This window comes from Mustela nigripes, chromosome 3, assembly GCF_022355385.1.
Source record: "Mustela nigripes isolate SB6536 chromosome 3, MUSNIG.SB6536, whole genome shotgun sequence".
NCBI lineage: Eukaryota > Metazoa > Chordata > Mammalia > Carnivora > Mustelidae > Mustela > Mustela nigripes.
In genome coordinates, this window is record NC_081559.1 from 138,701,538 (window position 1) to 138,720,737 (window position 19,200).

Here is a 19,200-nt window from a genome sequence, read left to right on the forward strand (position 1 = left end):
AAGAGGTCCCTTAACCTATCCTCATTTTTTATTATTTTTTGTTGTTGCTGTTGTTTTGTGTAGTAATTTTCCATTATCCTGTCCTCCAGATGGCTGATCTGTTCTTGTCTGTTCTCTATTATACTGCTGAATCCTCTAATATATTTTTCTTATCAGTTACTGTATTCATCCGTCTGATTGGTTATTTTTTTTAGATATTCTGTTTCTTTGTTGAAGTTCTCACTGAGTTCACCCACTCTTTTTTCAAGTTTGGTGAATATTTTTATCATTACCTTGAACTCTTTATTAAAATATTGTTTACCTGATGGGAAGCGGTCAAAATGGCGGCGGTTGGTATGGTGGCTGCTCGCCTCCTCCTGCTATTGCTGATGGCAGCAGCAGTCCCCAGCCGGGCCTGGGGCAGTGGCTGCCGATCCGGAGCCGCTCTGCAGGGGGCCAGAGCAGAAGGTCGAGAGGGTGAGGGCCGTGGCATGGTGGGGCTGCTGCTGGAGCACTCATTCGAGATTGATGATAGTACCCACTTTCGGAAGCAGGGCTCACTGCTCTGGAACCAGCAGGATGGCACTTTGTCCCTGTCACAGCGGCAGCTCAATGAGGAGGAGCGGGGCCGGCTCCTGGATGTGGCGGCCCTGAACGGCTTATACCGGGTCCTGGTCCCTCAGCGCCCTGGGGCCCCTGATGGCTCAGAAGCTGGCAGCTATGTCTCCTCTTTCATCCCCGCGTGCTCCCTGGTGGAGTTGCATCTCTCGGACCAGCTGACGCTGCACGTGGACGTGGCTGGCAATGTGGTGGGCGTGTCAGTGGTGACGCACCCCGGAGGCTGCTGGGGTCATGAAGTGGAAGATGTAGACCTGGAACTGTTCAACACGTCTGTGCAGCTGCAGCCACCGGCCACCGCCCCAGGTCCCGAGACCGCGGCCTTCACTGAGCGCCTGGAGATGGAGCAGGCCCAGAAGGCCAAGAACCCGCAGGAACAGAAGTCCTTCTTTGCCAAATATTGGATGTACATCATTACCGTTGTCCTGTTCCTCATGATGTCAGGAGCACCAGATGCCGGGGGCCAGGGAGGGGGCGGCGGCGGGGGTGGTGGCGGGGCCAGTGGCCGCTGAGGGTGGGGGGCATCCCCGCCTGGTCTTCTTTCATGCAGGCAACCCCCTCCCGCCAGAGTGCTCTTGTCCTTGATCATCCCAAGAAAGATTTGCTAGCTCCCCCTGTCCCCATCCCATGATGGTATGGGGATACTCCTCCCAGGAGTCCTTTCCCTCTAGGCGGACAGGTGGCCAGATTCTGGAGTACCCTGCCTTCCCCTGTGATCCTTCCATAACCCCAAAGGCTTCCTTTTGGCCACAGCATGGAGCTCGAGCTCTTGGTCCAGCTCTGACCCTATGTTTTCCCCCCTTCCCCTGAGCCTTGTAGTTTGGGAACATGCCGAGTTCTCTCCAGCCTCTGTGCCTTTGTTCGTGGTCTCCTCGCCCTGCCTGTCCCAGGCCTGGCTAGAGGGTCCCCCTAACTTGTCTGACTGGATTGGGCCACACACTTTCCACCTGTCTGCCCTTCAGGGGCCTGGCACAGAGCAGGTGTGGGCTGGCTATGGGCGTCCCTTGGCCCCATTCCAGCAACCCTGCCTTGGGACCCCGCTTCTGCCTTTATCTGCCCATGGCTCCAAGCAGGAGTTGGGGTGTCCTGCCCTGTCTGGATGCCAGGCCTCCCACAGGCTTTGGGGCATGCAGAAATGTTTAAAGTAAAAACAAAGTAATGTTTGGTAGAGTTGAGAGCTGATGATGTAAATAGAATCCCTTCCCCAGCCTGGAATGTCTTCCCTGGGACAGGCCACCAGGAGAGGACTGCTGGCCTTTCCTGCCGATCTATTTAAAAAATACCAACAATCTATTGAAATACATCAATGTTTTGAAAAGGTATGACTTCCAGCAACCTAATGCAACCGTTGATTTGGTTGCAGGGAAGTCCTTATGTACAGGCTTTATTGAATTCCGCTCTTTGCTCTGTGTATTATCCAGAAACACACAGAAATGGCTGTCACAGTCGCTGAAATGTCTGTGTAATGCTTTGTGGTGTTGTATGGCGGTTTATTAAACTGTTCCCCAAATGTTAAAAAAAAAAAAAAGAATATTGTTTATCTCTCTTTTGTTTAGCTCTTTTTTTCTGTGATTTTGTCTTATACTTTCATTTAGGAGATATTTATCTGTCTCCTCATTTCATCTTACATTTTGTGTTTGTTTCTTTGTGTTAGGTAGATCAGCTATGTCTGCTGGTCTTGAAAGTAGTGGCATTGTGTAGATGTCCTGTAGTGCCCCTGGTAATGCAAACCCTGGTCACCAGAACCAGGTGCTCCAAGAGTGTCCCCTTTGTGTGATGTATATATGTTGTCATTGTGGGTGGGTTGTTATTACTATGGATACACTGGTGTGCAAGACTGCTGCCTGTGTGGCTGGCTGTAAGGCCCAGTTGCAGCTACTGTGGGCATGCTGGTGAGCAGGGTTTGCTTTTTATGCTTTTTATGCTTCTGACTTAGGGTCCTGCCTATACCTGCCTGGGGTATAGATATGGTCTGTTTGTAATTAGCCTCTGTGATTGCTATAGTTGTACTGGTGGGCAGGATTTGTTCCCTTCCTCTCCAGGGCAGGAGTCACTTTGGTTTTTGTCTGTTTGTTTGTTTTGCTTTGTTTTTAAAGATTTTATTTATTTATATGACAGAGAGAGAGTGAGAGAGAGCACAAGTAGGGGGAGTGGCGGGTGAAGGGAGAAGGAGAAAAAGGCTCCTCATGAAGCAGGGAGCCCCATGAGGGGCTCGATCCCAAGACCCTGGGATCATGACCGGACCTTAAGGCAGTTGCTTAACCAACTGAGTCATGCGGGCACCCTGTAAGAGTCACTTTGGATGGGATCTGGTGCTGGCTGCTCCTGCCCACTTGGTATGGTGATGTGGGATCTGCTTTGGAGGGACACAGGTGTGGTAGTGGATGGATTGGATGGGATGTGTCTCTAGTAGAATATCAGGGTGGGACTGGAGTTCTAGTAAGGTAGATGAAGAATGTTAGAACTGGCTTTTCAAAGCCTCTAGCCATCTAATCTGGGAGAGGACAAAAAAAAAAAAAGTGCTGGCAAGCGACTTTATTCTTAGAGAAATGTGCAAACCCCTGCTTCTTTGGTACACATGCAAACTTAGTAAATAAATTCCCTTTTCAAACTGTTCTGTGCTGTGTCTCTGGCTGATTTATTTAGTGTGCTAGTTCTTAAGGACAGAGACTTAGTTTCTTGACTCCTTGTGGACTTTTCTTGTCCTTCCTTCCTTCTTCTTTTTAAAAAGATTTTATTTATTTATCTGACACACAGAGAGAGAGAACAAGCAGGGGGAGCTGGAGAGGGAGAAGCAGGCTCTCTGCTGAGCAGGGAGCCCAATGCTCGGCTGGATCCCAGGACCTTGGGATCATGACCAGAGGTGAGACCAGATGCTTAACCAATGGAACCACCCAGGCACTCCCAGTGGACTAATCAAATCTAGACATTACATGGACTTGCCTTCCCAGTGTGGGTTCTTAGGGCCAGGGGGGCCTGGTGTGGAGTCTGATCTCCTCTCTCCCCTGTGATTGTGATGTCCTTCCCATTTGTGCTTAGTCATGCTGGGGGTTTTGTTCCTGATCTCATCTCTGCCCCTCCAACCCTTTTTGAAGTGGGCTTCTCTCTAGGACTAACTGCGGAGGATCTTCTCTGACAGTCTCAGATCATTTTCAGAGTAAGTTACAATGCATATAGCTGTTTCCTCAATGTGTCCATGGGAGGAAGTGAGCTCAGGATCCCTACTCTGCCATTTTCCTCTGGGATTTCACCCATGGTAAGCTTTTGATGCTCTTTTGAAGAATATGGGTTTTTTTTTTTTTTTTTTTTTTTTTTTAAGATTTATTTGACAGAGAGAGAGAGAGATCACAGGTAGACAGAGAGAGGGGGAAGCAGGCTCCCTGCTGATGAGCAGAGAGCCCGATGTGGGGCTCAATCCCAGGACCCTGAGATCATGACCTGAGCCGAAGGCAGCGGTTTAACCCACTGAGAGACCCAGGCGCCCCCGAGTTTGTGACATTTTAAATCATCACATTTATACTGCCTATATTCCTATTATTCTGTTTGTTTTTACTTTGTCTTGTATTTTTAAAAAAATGTTTTATTTTAATTCCAGTTAGTTAACATACAGTGTTATATTAGTCGCAGGTAGACAGTAGAGTAATTCAACAGTTTCATATATCACCCTGTGCTCATCTCAACAAGTGGGCTCCATAATCCTCATCACCTAATCATCTATTTAACCTATTCCTCTCCTCCTCCCCTCTGGTAGCCATTGGATTGTTCTCTATAATTAAGAATCTGTTTCTTGCTGTCTCTCTCTCTTATTTTTCCCCCCTCTGTTTTGTCTCTTAAATTCCACATATGAATGAAAGCATATGATGTTTCTTTCTCTGACTTATTTCATTTAGCTTGTATGATTTTTTTCTATATCCAAGATACACACTCTTTGTTGGATGTATGCATTACATATATTTTCTCCCAGCCTGTGGTGATCTTATAGGGACTATGATTAGAATTTCAATGAATTTACAGATTACTTTGAAGGAAACTGGCATTCTTATGACATTGAGCCTTTATATTCATAAATACAGTGTATCCATTTAGGTCTATAATGCATCTTATAATTTTTAATGATTTTCTTCATAAAGTTCCTATACATCTTTTGTAAAATTTATTCCTAAGTATTCTTAAATTTTATATTTTCTAATTATTTTGTTGTAATAGCATAACAAGAATGTAACAGATTTTTGAACATTAATTATATAGCTACTTTTGTTGACCTCTCACAAAAATTTGGCTTATTAAATTCTGGATTTTTTATATAGTCAATAAAACTAAGCACTGGCAGTTTAGTTTCTTCCTAACGCTTGTGAATTTACTTTTTCTTGTTTTACTATGTAGTCTAGAACCTCCAATAAAATAATGTACATATGCTTAAGATATCCCACTCTTCGTACTTACTAAAGAGAGATTCTTGCATGTGTGCCTGAGGAGCCATGTACAAAAATTTTTAGTAGCCTTTATTTCTAACCAATAAAAAGAACAACAACAACAACAAAAAACCCAAAATAAAATGAAAGTCAAAGCAAGAAAAAAAAAATCCAGAAATGACAACAATATCCATTCACAAAACAGTGAATGAATAAATTGTATATAGTCATTAATGAAGAATTATACAGCAAAAACGAATAACTAGGATGACATGTACGCAACATTAAGTCTAAAAAATAAAATAGAGAAAAATGCAGCCTGCTGACAAGTAAATACAGTATGGTAATAGTGTGTTAAATATAGAAAATATTATACATTCTATAGTACATATACAGGAATTAGAAGGACAGGGAAGGTGGGTAGGGGGACAGGGTAATTGGGTGATGTGATGAGCATTGAGTGTTATATGCAACTGATGCATTATTGAACTCTACATCTGAAACTAAAGAAGTACTATATGTTGCCTGGTTGAATTTAAATAAAAATGCATAAAATAATATTATATATTGTATACTACATATGTTGGGGTCCATTATCAAGGGAACAAGACTGAGATAAAGTGAAAGTTATGTAGAGCTTTATTCTATACCAAGCATTAGAAGTCAGACTGACCGGCAAGGGCCGCCTCTGAAGAGAGCGACCCCTTCCTGATCTCACAGGCTGGTTTTATAGGGCATAACCACAGACCCAAGGTACATGGCTTCTATTGTTAAGGTGTTTACTCCTGGAATTGATACCTGGAACCATACCAGTAACTACTGGGGCATTTATTCCCGAAATGAAGTCCGTGGATTTAAACAACAGTATGGCTACCTAGGCAATATGGAGCTGCTCTGGCTAAGCAGGCCCTAATAGTTAAACAGGTTTTAACATTAAATTGGCCCTAATATTCCCCTCTTTTCTTTGGAGATTAGTCAATTCCTTTACTTTTTAGCCAGTTTTATGTTTTCCTGTTGTAAGGTGTTATATTGAGTTTGTAGGACTAACATTTTTATTGCCCCAATTTCTTTTTTTTTCTGTACAAGTGATATTAGGGTGTTAATACCCAGAAGCAGTATTTCTTTCCCAGGACTACACAGAGTCCCTCCTATTTTTTTTTTTTTTTTTTTTTTTAGGAATAGTATGTTAAGTCCTCCTTTATTAAAGCTGCGGTTTCTATTGTTGTGGACCCTGTTATCCCTGCCACAACTAGTGCTGGAATTAGGTTTGGAACAGCACACTTTGTCCATTTTATTCCTGCAGTAAGATGTTAGAATCCCTTGGGTCCTCCATAGAATGACAGTAAATGGTTCCTTCTAATGGGGCTCCAAGTTTTCCACTTGGTGGTGGTGTATCCAGACCAAGTCTCCAGGTGGGTATGGATGTGGTTCTACTTCTGTCTCCATCTCCGTGTAGGCAGCTCAGATCCCTGCGTGGGCTCTTGTTAAGACAGACTGTAGCGCCTGCAGTGACTGGAGTACAGACTGATCAGTCATTTCTGTTAGGGCAACCTCTTGTATCCGTGGGCAGAGTGGAGGGGGTCTCCCAAACATTATTTTATTTTATTTTTTTTAAAGATTTATTTATTTATTTATTTGACAGAGAGAGATCGAAAGTAGGCAGAGAGGCAGGCAGAGAGAGAGGAGGAAGCAGGCTCCCCGCTGAGCAGAGAGCCCGATGTGGGACTCGATCCCAGGACTCCGAGATCATGACCTGAGCCGAAGGCAGCAGCTTAACCACTGAGCCACTCAGGCGCCCCCAAACATTATTTTAAATGGGGTAACCTTGTTTAAGTAGGGTGTACACTGCACCCTAAAAAGGGCGAAGGGAAGGAGATCCACCCATCCACTGCCAATTTCCAGAATTAACTTTGTCAAGGTCTCTTTAAGGGTCCGGTTTATTCTCTCTACTTGTCCGGAGCTCTGGGGCTGGTAGGCACAGTGTAGTTTTCAATTAGTGCCCATGGCCTTGGCCAATGTCTGTGACATTGAACTCACAAAGGCAGGGCTGTTGTTTGACCCGATTGTGAGAGGCAACCCAAACTTAGGAATTATTTTTTTCTAGCAGCTTTTGGCTACTATTTCTGCTGTCTTATGTTTGGCAGAAAAAGCCTCTACCCGGCCTGAAAAGGAATCCATAAAAACTAATAAATATATTTGTGTCCAAAGGGTTCTGTTATTATCCCTACAGAATATTAGGCAAGATCGTCTAAATGAACTATTGTGTGACTTCTCTGAAGTTTACCTTAAGTTGTCTAGTTTATATAAACAAACATTTAAAGACAACCAAATCTAGAATTTAACATCCATAAGGTGTGTTATTAAAACATAATTTTTCTCTCTAAAATAATCCTCATTTTCAGAGATAACTAAATCAGGACTAATTTATTTGAAAAACAAGTCCAGTTTTAACAAACTTGGCCTAATTATTTACATAAGTTCAGCAAGAACAGTGAGTGATTATATAGGTCTTTTAGAATCTGTTTTGCTGGAACTTTTTATAAGGAATCTCTAGGTTTAACTTGTAATAGCCTCTCCAGGCCAGAAGCCAAGCATATATTTGTCATCAGACATGCCTTCAATACCAGTCAATTTGGGCAAATTCCTCTTCCTGAGGTCCCCCGTGTATCCTGAGTTTCCTGCTCCTACCAGGGAGTGACATTCTTTACTCACCTGATGAGGCTGCTGGGAACTCTGTAAGCAAGGTATCAGGTGAACAGTTTTAAGGGGCTTTATGGCTCCAGGTTTTATAAAGTCAACCTTAGTTCCTTTAAGTTGTCTGGTCATATCTGAGTCTTTTAAAAATAAGACATTCCAGTCTAAGCCTTGGCAAAATAACCGGTGTTTCCTATGGTGTCCTGTTACAAGGAGAACAGATTCTTATTGAACTTATGCAAATGGATGATTGTTATGGAAGAAAGAATACTTGCTGAGACCTTTTGAGTTTTAGAGGTTCAGATAGAGAGAAAAGTTGAATGTCTTGATTTGTTTACAAATGAATATTTTTACATTTCTGTAAGTCACGGACATTTTAAGAAAAAAGTTTTCTTAATCTGGAAGAGCAAACATTAGAGAACCAGCAATGTTTCAAATAACAGATACAAGATTAAGAGACATACCATTACAATTTTTTAGTTCATCTAGTCCCATGTTACTCATTCTGGTTTAGTTTGAATGCAGCTCTTATTTCCAGAAATTTTTACCCATTTCAGTTCCAGGATTTCAACATATCACCTATATTTGTCCTGAAAGTCTCCCATATGAATTTCCTTTAAGGCGGAATTCATTTTACAAGAGAATTAAAACAATTACAAATGACAAAAACTCAGAATAGATATGGTTAAATATCAAGTAATGACCCTTGTCAAAACATTAAAACTTTAGTAAATGCATAGAATCTGTATAATAGTTATAGCGTTTACCCAAATGGAACCCAAGGTTTATCATTGGTTTAGCAGTACTTCCTGAGTAACTTAGCATACCAAGGAAAAGCCTTATGAGTCAAAGAGATCTCATTTATAATTTAAATCTTGTTGACAATTGTTAAAATCTAAGTTTTAGAGCACATGCTTAAATAGGATTATGGATGTTTAAGATCTGATAAAACATAGAAACTGGTTTCTCTGGGGTGGCAAAGAGAAAACCATTTACATTCTCTTTTTTAACAGCAGATCAATTAATACATAATAGTTAACATTTACTTGAGTGGATCACCAATATAGATTTGTCATGACAGAGGGCTTTAGTCTTCCTTCCTTAAATACTATGCCTCATTTGGACAGAAACATTTTACAGGAAAAGATTTTATTAGTCTTTTTTTCCTTCTTGTGAATAAATCCATCAAAACTGATCAAATTGGTCAATTGGTGAAACTGGTCAAATTTTCAACATATTTTGTTAGGGTGCGGAGTTGACCACCCCTCCATTAGACAGAGAACACTCTTGATAATGCAAGTCACACAGTGAGGTTTATTTCCAGCCAGCTGGGGTCCAAGTATCTGCCCGGCGCAGCGGGTTTCAACAAGGACCCCGAGCACTCAAAGCCAAGGGTTTATATAGCATTTTCAAGGCACTTCTTCATAGCTACATACATATCTTGCACCCCACTTTGACAGTTTAACTTTGTTTAACCTTTTGCCACCCTGGCATCACCCTGGCGCAATCCTGGCAGTTAAGTGAGATTTAGGCTTAGAAGAAATTTAACTTTATTTACATTTCCTTCTGCCTCAGCCTCCCTCAGTTTTACGGTGGGGAAGGCAACCTTAGGCCTTGAGGAACTGACCCCTTTGTCTCTGGAAATTGGGTCATTGAAGAGATACCCCTTTTTGTTGTAAATTACCGGGACATTTGCAAACCAAGGGAGACTCCTGTCTTGCAGGATTGTGATCTCTGCAAGTTAACTATTTGTTTTTCTTTAACATTTGGTCCCTGTGGTCGCCTAACTGCCCTGGTGGTATATGATTAAGCTTTTTCCTAGGTTTTAGCTACTTTCTCTTATCTCAAGTTATGTGTGCATGTGGGCTGGTTAGGGACGCTCAGTAAAATGGCTTCCCAGCCTTCAGGATGGCCATTCTTATGCTTACAGTGCAAGGTGCCAGCTTTTGCTTTGCCAAGATGGCTGTACTTATGTCAGGGCTAGATTCAAGGTGGGTACAGCCTTGTTTTTCTTGGCCTCCACACCTGGAGCTGGTTTCCGAGACTTGTTTTTAAGTCCCTTGGGGGAAGGGGAGCAGGGACAGTTTAAGGGTTAAACAACAAAGTTTTTGTTTAACGTCAGTGGAAGCCTCTGGCTGAAATAAAAATAGAAAATAGGTCCTTACAATTTCATTGTTTCCTTTTAAACCTATAAACCAAGGCAAATAAAAATCACTTTCCCCAAGCCTTCTACAACTTATTATATACCCTCAAGTTTAGTTTTTATTATCTTCTTTCATGTTCTGGTGCAACCAGACATTTTTACTTTAAGACAAAACTATCTACTCTCTTAGGCCCTCTGTTTTTGTGTGCGTACAGTTCTTTTTTAAAACTTACTATCAGTCAACTGCCTATCCTCTTATTTTTCAGACAACATTAAAGCTTTTAATAAAAACTTCATAACGTTTTTCTTTTGGTAGTCTGTCCTGACCATACCTAAAATTTTTTTTCTGAAGATTTCCCTTCACAAACCTTTTACAACTTTCTTTTGTATCCAGGTTTCATCCTAAGCCATTTACTTTCAAACAACCATCACATTTAGGACAAAATTACCTTTTTCTTTAACAATATGTATTCCCATTCCTTATTTTTCTTATGTATCTCCTACTTTTTTACATATAGGGTTATTTCCCTTACTTCCATCAGTCTTAGTTACAGTTATCAGAATTTTCTATTCTTAGAAAAACTTCAGTCTCTAGTGATAGTTAAGTATTAATAAATTGTGAACAGTTACAACAGAATTGCAGGAAGAAGTCAAAAGCATAAACCTACATCAAGTACTCAATGCTTTAGCATTTTATCTCATTTGGTTAAGACTTAGATGTCCATAATTTAATTGCATTTATCATCCAACCAAAACTTTAAAGTTTCAGTTTACCAAAGACTTTGAAATTTACTTTAACAATTACCCATTAAAACTTTGAGACAGACAATTAACCATCAATTAGTTATTTCTTTGCTAACAGATTTTAACAAATAGCATGAGCTTATTTGACCTTCAGTAAACTTTAAAGTTTCACATTTACTGCTCCAACTTTAAAGACATGTCTATCTTAAACCAACAAACTTAGTTCAAATACTGATTTATGTTTCACCTGGACCCACTCCACTTTTGATGTTTACCTGAGACATGGGTGGGAAGATCTGGAGTAGGGGGTGTTAGGTCCAGGGGCTGCTCTTCTTGTTCCTTGACTATGAAGAGGGAAGGAGCCATGGTGCAGGAAGCACCGAGGATGGTCTAGAGGCCAGTTATCCAGGCTGCACTCAAGTCAGCGCAGAAACAGAAGGGGGAGTGCTGCCAGAAGGCAGAGCAAGGATTCCCAGTTTTAGAGAGTTTTCCTGGGTAAACCTTGTCACCCAGCTGGGTGGTTTTACCTTGAAAATCTTTGAAATGCTGGAGAACAAGACTTAGGGGTGTCATAGGTCCCTTACTCTCCGCTTGCCCCATTTCTTTAAACACAACAAACAACAAAAAGACAAGACAAAGACAACCACAGACCAGACCCATCAGCCCTTCCTCAACCAGATATCAAGTCTAAGGGTATGCAAGACATAATCCCAACTCAAAAATACAACCTGCCACTGGTGGGGATTTTCTCGGTCCCCTGACCACCTAGGGGGACTCGAACCCCCTGGCAAGTCCTCTGACCACCTAGGGGGATTCAAACCCCCTAGCAATCTCCCAGTGGAGGGATGTGGTGCCCCCACATCCACTCCAGCCCTGGGGAGCAATGCTGCATCCAGATTCTCCCCAGTAGGCTATACCTTGGAGCTCTGCAACCAGACAGACAGACAAGATCCTGCAGGATAAACTCTCAAGATCTTACCTTTGGAGGCTTTTCCCAGAAATTCTGATGCTGACTCAGTTCTCATCATTAGATTCCGGACGAGCCCCCAGAATGTTAGGGTCCATTATCAAAGGAACGAGACTGAGACAAAGTGAATGTTATGCAAAGCCTTATTCTATACCAACCATTAGAAGTCAGACTCACTAGCCACGGGAATGAAACTGAGAAAAAGTGAAAGTTATGTAGAGCTTTATTCTATGCCAAGCATTAGAAGTCAGACTGATCGGCCAGGGCTGCCTCCGAAGAGAGCGACCCCCTCCCGATCTCACAGGCTGGTTTTATAGGGCATAACCGCAGACCCAAGGTATGTGGCTTCTATTGTTAAGGCGTTTACTCCTGGAGTTGATACCCAGAACCATACCAGGAACTACTGGGGTGTTTATTCCCGGAATGAATTCCGTGGATGTAAACAACAATATGGCTACCTAGGCAATATGGAGTTGCTCTGGCTAAGCAGGCCCTAATAGTTAAACAGGTTTTAACATCAAATTGGCCCTAGCAACATATACAGGAATTATAAGGATAAGCACCAATTGAAAATGGTGTGTACTGGGGAAGGGAATGTTACTGGCGGCTCTGGCTTTATTTGTGTTGTATTTCTTGTGGATGGTTACACTTTTTTCTAAGATATCACATGAGGAAAAAGAAAAAAAAAGAGCTTCATAAATTGCAAACTATGCAAACATAAGTTGTTATTAAAGTACAAAGATGAATCATGTGAACTCTGCAATGAGGCAGATTCTGGGCTTCCCCACTTATTATGTAAATTTTGCCAAGCTCTGTATCTTCTCCCACCTTTGTTTCCTCATCTATAAAATGAAAATTAGTAATATTACCTATCTAGTAGGACAATTGAGATAATAATAAACAAGGCATAATTCATATGAGTCCCTTAGCCTAGTTTCAGCATTGAAAAACAGTAGCTATTAAAACAACATCCACAGCTGAGACAGACATGCATTTCTGTGACATTTAAAGCAAGAGGCCACATTCTGCCATGCTCTGGTGAGGGAGGAATGTTTTTAGAGTTGGATGACAACTCCTGCATTTTCTTGGTGGATGAAAGTGAAAATAACATGGTGTATGGGATATACTTCAGATCATATAGGAGAATTCAGATCTATGGGCATCCTGTGTTTTTATTTGCTAAATCTGGTGATCCTGGATTTGAGGAATGGCACTCCAAGCAGAGAACTCGTTTGTGCAAAGGCAAGGAAGCATGAAAGAAAAAGGTATCTTCAAGAAGTATCAGTTCAGTATGGCTGACCATAACGTGAGTGTGGGAGAAACAGGTGTGCATATGTATTTTGTGTGGGGGTGCCGTGTGGGGAGAAGTATGAAATAAAGCTGAATAAATAGAGTCTAGGTCTTTTAAACATTGCATCTTATCCCAAGAAATTAGTACTTTAACCTGTTGGCACTGGAGAAATACTGAGAGATTCAAGCAGGCAGGGAAGTACCATAAGCAGACTGTGTTTTAAACTATCACCCTGGAGGCAGAATGGGGTGAAGGTAAGGGATGAGGTAGGTGGACCAGCAGCGGTGTGTAGATAAGAGAGAATGAAGGCTTAACTGAAACAGCTGGAGATGAGGAGTGCCCAGAGTCAGGCCCTGACTTGGTAAGTCAGGAGCAGACTTGGCTAACCTGGGGACCCTTTGGATATGGTGGTGTGGAGGGAGATGCAGGCACTGATTCTGAGGTTAGTGCCTTGCATTCAGGTGAGCAGTGATGTTATCGATGTGAAGCACAGGTTTGGTAAGAGAGGGAAAATACATTCAGTTTTGAGCATTCCGAGGTGCAGAGGTGAGAAACTGGAGTGCAGGAGAAAGGTGGGGTTCAGGTGTGGGAACCATCATGGTCCAAAGGAGGCTGCAGCTATGTGGTGGGGGGAACTTGAGAATCTTTCTGGGAGAGAGAAGACTGGGGTGAAGTTTGAGGAAGCGGAGGGAGAACTGGGGGAGACAAAGTAGCACAGAAGCTAAGGAAGGAGTGAGGTTTACAAAAAGAATGTCAGCTGAGATTAGCTGAGTGGTCAGGCTGAAGAGAGGCCACTGGCCAGTTAGGGTGCCAGTGACCTTACAGAGAGCACTGGAAGGAAGAAACCAGAAGGAAAGGTAAATGCAAAATGATTGAAGCCCAATAATTATGCTCTTCCAAATAGAGAAAGGAACCCAAAAGATAGACATTGGGGCAGATTAACAGTGTGGTTGTTCACGACACATCAAACTTGCAATTGTCTTCAATTTGTTTTAAGTTGTGTTCTGGTATGAGATGCTGACCTGTGTTTAGCCAGTTCTCCCACCAACCCCCTTTTGGTTGCAAAATCAATCTTTCTTTCCCATTTGCCCCTGTTCTCTTGAAAAAAAAATTATGAGTTTTTATTAATAATTTATTTTATACCCTAAACCAGAAATATGACGTTTCTTAGTTTTGCTGTGAAAATTCCCAGTCCTTAATAAGCTGTTGAATTTTTCATGAGATGGTGCATTGGGAAACCTCTTCAGAAATATAATTCTTGAATGATAAACACAAAATATAGATAATAAAACATAACTGCGGAGGCAATTTTACCTCTCCTGTATGACAAAATAAATCCCTAGAGCATGACATGATTTCACTAAAAAAAAAAAAAAAAGTCTCCCCACTCTGGTTCATTTTTGTATCTCACATCCCATCATAGTGACTTGTACTCAATAAGTATTTGTCAATGAATTAATGACATCACCCATCTGGTTTTAATCACATTAGTTTGGATTTTAAATGAATATGCTTAAATCTCACTTTGTTTCTTAAATGACTATGTTTAGAACTCCAGCAATAGGTTTTTTTTTTTTTTTTTTGTATCCTCCAGGTCAGGATTTATAAACTATATCTCTTTGCAGCTCAGGTTTGGACTTTAGTAGGTTCAGCAATGGTTCTTGAATTGTAGAGGAAATCACATTAGCCATTAAACAGTAGTGCCTGTATGTGTATTTATAGCTAGTACTGCCTGAAAACTTCCTGCAGGTTTTTTTGTGGAACTGCTCTATCAGAATAAAGATGCTCCCTTTTGGTTGTAGATTGCCAAAGTAATGAATCCTTGCTAAATTTTGTATGATCTTTCTATAGATGATTATATATTTTTTTCCTTTAATTTGTTAATGTGGTAAATGCCATTAATTATTCATTAATACTAAGCTAATCTGTATTTACAGAATAAAACTAACTTGGTTGTGAGATTTTTTTTTTCCTTTGGTGGGGGATGAGTTTCATTTCTTTGTGGGGCTGGATTCAGTTTGCTAATATTTTTAAAATTTATACCAACTTCATGAGGAATAGTTTACATAATATACTGTCATTTTAAGTATATAGTCTGAGGACTTTTGACTGATAAATATATCTGTGTAACCAATACCACAATTAAGGTCTAAAACATTTCCATTACCTCCCAAAAAATTTCCTTGTTTTCTTCCCAGTCAGTGTTCTCCATCCCTGGGTCTGGGAACCCAGTGGTCTGTTTTCTGTCATTATAAGTGATATTTTTCTTTTCTATATTCATATACATGAAGTCAGGTAGAATCTATTCTTTTGAGATCCAGCCATATTGTATGTATCAGAAATTTGTTTCTTTCTATTGATGAGTAGTATGCCATTTTAAAGATTAACCACAATTTGTTTATACATTGAAGGAGATCAGAACATGCCACCTCAAAATATGCTACTTTGGCATGAGAATTATTTTGATGCATTGAGAAATAGCAACTGGGAAATAGCAGGTACAGAAAGAAATTTTACCTCCCTACCCCCAACTGCCTAAAAGAAGGGCATGAATTTCCCTTTGTGAAGATGTTCCCCCTGTCCTCTCCTGTACCAAGAGAGGAAGAACAAACCTTATCACTGAAGACTGAAAACACCAACATGCATCTGCATAACAAATGGTAATAAAATAATCTTTATCTTCCATTCTGTGCCCCCTCGAGTTTACCTTTCTGCAATTTATCACCCCTAGAAATTCAACACCCTTTCCCCTTGTCTTGCCACTTCTCTGCAATTTATCACCTTTGTTAAGATGGTATATAAACCTCACATTCCACCACCCTTTGACTTACATATCATTCAGTTCTCCTTGTTTATATATGTTATGCATGTAAATAATGTTTCCCCCGCTCCTGTTAATCTGACTTTTTTGAGTTTAATTTGCAGGCCCCAGTCAGTGAATCTAAGAAGATAGAACAGAAGTGTGTTCCTTCCCCTACACCACTTATCTTATGACAGACACTTGGTTTGTTTTGGCGTTTAGCTATTAAAAATAAAGCTGCTATGAATATTTATGTACATATCTCTATGTGAATAAATCATTTATCTTGGGTAAATACCTAGGAATAGAGTTATAGGGTCATAGAGTGAGTATATGTCTAACTTTCTGAAAAACTGCCAAAATGTTTTCCAAATTAGTCGTGTCTTACATTCTCACCAGCAGTGTTTGAGAGATCTAGTTACTCCACAGCCTCTCTAACACTTCATATTGCCAGTCTTTAGCGTAGCCATTAGGGGATATGCAGTGTTATCTCATTGTGTGTTTTTTTTTTTTTTTAAATTTGTCAGCAAGAGAACAAGAGAGTACACAAGCAGGGGAAGAAGCAGGCTTCCTGCTAAACAAGGAGCCCTGATAGATGTGGGACTCAATCCCAGGACCCTGGGATCACAACCTGAGCCAAAGGCAGATGATTAACTGACTGGGCCACCCAGGTGTCCCATCATTGTGGTTTTAATTTGTAGTGACATTGAGCATTTTTTCATTGGTTCTTATTGATCATTTGTGTACCTTCTTTTTTGAAGGCTCTGTTCAAATCTTTTGCCCACTTAAAAAATTGTGTTATTTTCTTATTATTGAGTTTGAAGGATTCTTTAGATATCCTGGATACAAGTCCTTTGTCATGTAAGTGTTTTGTGCATATTTTCTACATATGATTTCTTTTCTTTCTTTCTTTTTTTTTTTTAAAAGATTTTATTTATTTGACAGACAGAGATCACAAGTAGGCAGAGAGGCAGGCAGAGAGAGAGAGAAGGAAGCAGGCTCCCCGCTGAGCAGAGAGCCTGATGCGGGGCTCGATCCCAGGACCCTGGGACCATGACCTGAGCCAAAAGCAGAGGCTTTAACCCACTGAGCCACACAGGCACCCCTCTTTTCTTTCTTTCTTTCTTTCTTTCATTTTTTTTTTAGATTTTATTTATTTATTTGACAGACAGATCACAAGTAGGCAGAGAGGCAGGCAGAGAGAGAAGAGAAAGCAGTCTCCCCACTGAGCAGAAAGCCCAATGCAGAGCTCCATCCCAGGACCCTGGGATCATGACCTGAGCCGAAGGCAGAGGCTTTAACCCACTGAGCCACCCATGTGCCCCCTCTTTTCTTTCTTTTAATGATGTCCTCTGAAGAACATAAGTTTTAAATTTTCATTGCCAAATTTGTTATTTTTAAAAGTAGTTTGTGGCTTTTTTCTTCTCCCAGAAGTGTTCTCCAACGTTTTTTGAAAGTTTTATTTTAGGTATAGGTCTGGGATTTATTTCAAAATTAAAGGTGCGAAGTGGACATTTTGTGGCTTGCACATGTGAAGTGTCGTGTACTTTGTGTACATATCATCAGGAGACACTGGGAGATGGCATCCTGATCTCTTGGATGAACAGTGACACTCCTTACTTGTGACCAAGAAGAATCCATGCCCTCCTACAATACCATATGAATGTCCAGTTCCCATCACCCCTTCTCCTAATGCTTTTAGCCTTCATCAGTCAAAAATCCATTCATTCACCTGTGAAAAGACAGAGCAATAATTTCATTAAGAATTGAGAAATAAAGAGTTCTAATTCTATTATTCTTTCTATACTTGTTAGTATTCTTCTATATAGTAGAGCCATTTGGTTCTCTTGAAATACATATTACACTAGAAGGACAGTATTTTATTTTCTTGCCTTTAATTTTTTCCCTTTACTAATTTTCAAAGTAGGAACCTGGTTTAATAGTTTCTTTTGGATGGTGACAAATGAGTTCCCCCTCTCCTCCCGCTATGTATTTTTTTCAATATAATGGAAATTTTCATTTTTATATATTCAATGTTTGTCATTCAACTATAATCATTATTTTTCCTGATGCTTATATTATCACTAGTAGGCCACTTAGATGTCCTTCTACTGAGTTCTGGGTCCTTTTGTTATGAATCCAAGAATCCTTGAAAGTTCCCTTGTTTTTAAGCACTATCAAAATGTTCCAGGTGCCCCTTTGTATTCTTCCTGTCTTACCTCTAGAATTAGCTGTTTTTCCAGGGAACCCTGGTTTCTTTTTGTGGGAATGATACTAGAGACCAAGATCAGGGTGTAAGTAGTTTTTATTTTCTTGCCAATATAGGATGCATTTTTTAAAAATTTAAAATATTTCATATATTTATTTTGTAGAAGTGTTATGGTGAGTACCATATTGCCAGAAATGAAAATTTTGTTACTGAATATCCAGTGTCAAGCATTTTACTACACAATTAAGTAACTTAATTCTCACATCAGTGAAATATGGTAGGGCTCTTATTATCGTCCCCATTGTAATGATTACAAAAGTGAGATTGAGACACTAAACTTGCACTAGCTCACACAGCCAGCAATTGGTATTACAGCTTTGGAGTTGGGCAGTTGAACTCTGGAACAGGAGCTCCTTACCACTATGCTATGCTATGCTATGATGTTGTTATGCTATGCTGTGATGTTGTTATGCTATGCTATGATGCTGTTCAGCTGCTCAGAAGCATTACTCAGATACTTGGCAGGAAGTAACTTACATGGCATCAATGGCCTTGTAGGGACTTTTTTTTGAGGAGCAGAGCTTATGAAGTATGCAGAAACAGGGTTAGAAGAAACAGATAGAAATCTGTTTTTGTAGAAACAAAAAGTAGTCCAGTATTTTATATTGTCAACAGAGTTAACCCTTCAGGGTGCGAAACTCCAATTAGCCCATCTCTGGCCACCCTCAAAATTGACTTCACTTGACTTTTGCAATTAAAATATCTTCTACAATTAAAAAGTGATACATACAAAAGATTAGATGCAATATCACTATTCATTATCAAGCATAATAATAAATGAATACTGCGTATCTACTACTCAATCCAAGAACTAGAATATTACCAAAAACTTGTATCTAACTTTTCCTATCACTGTCTCCTACATCTCACACCCAGGCCCAAGTTTTCAAGTGAAAATATGGTTTTAGCTCTAATCTATGTCTGCTTAAGTACTATGTTGTTATTTATCTTTATTTTTTTCTTTGAGTACCATACAAATTATATGTAGTCTCTGTCACTTGCCTTTTCCTCAACATTTTTAAAAAATTATTTTATTTATTTATTTGACAGAGATCACAAGTAGGCAGAGAGGCAGGCAGAGAGAGAGGGGGAAGCAGGCTCCCTGCTGAGCAGGGAGCCCCATGTGGGTCTTGATCCCAGCACGCTGGGATCATGACCTGAGCTAAAGGCAGAGGCTTTAACTTACTGAGCCACTCAGGTGCCCCTTCCTCAACATTCCAAAAAAAAAAAAATTTATTTATTTATTTATTTGACAGAAAGAGAAAGCATGAGTGGTGGAGAGA

General features: G+C 40.5%; 1 protein-coding gene across 1 annotated transcript; it reads left to right on the forward strand.

Annotated features, from left to right (window-relative positions):
* Nucleotides 1-306: 306 nt before the first annotated feature.
* LOC132013153 (ER membrane protein complex subunit 10-like) lies at nucleotides 307-1,109 on the forward strand. The gene has a single exon (XM_059392886.1). It carries the CDS (start codon nucleotides 321-323, stop codon nucleotides 1,107-1,109), a length of 789 nt encoding a protein of 262 aa, XP_059248869.1. The 5' UTR covers nucleotides 307-320.
* The last annotated feature ends 18,091 nt before the right edge of the window (nucleotides 1,110-19,200 follow it).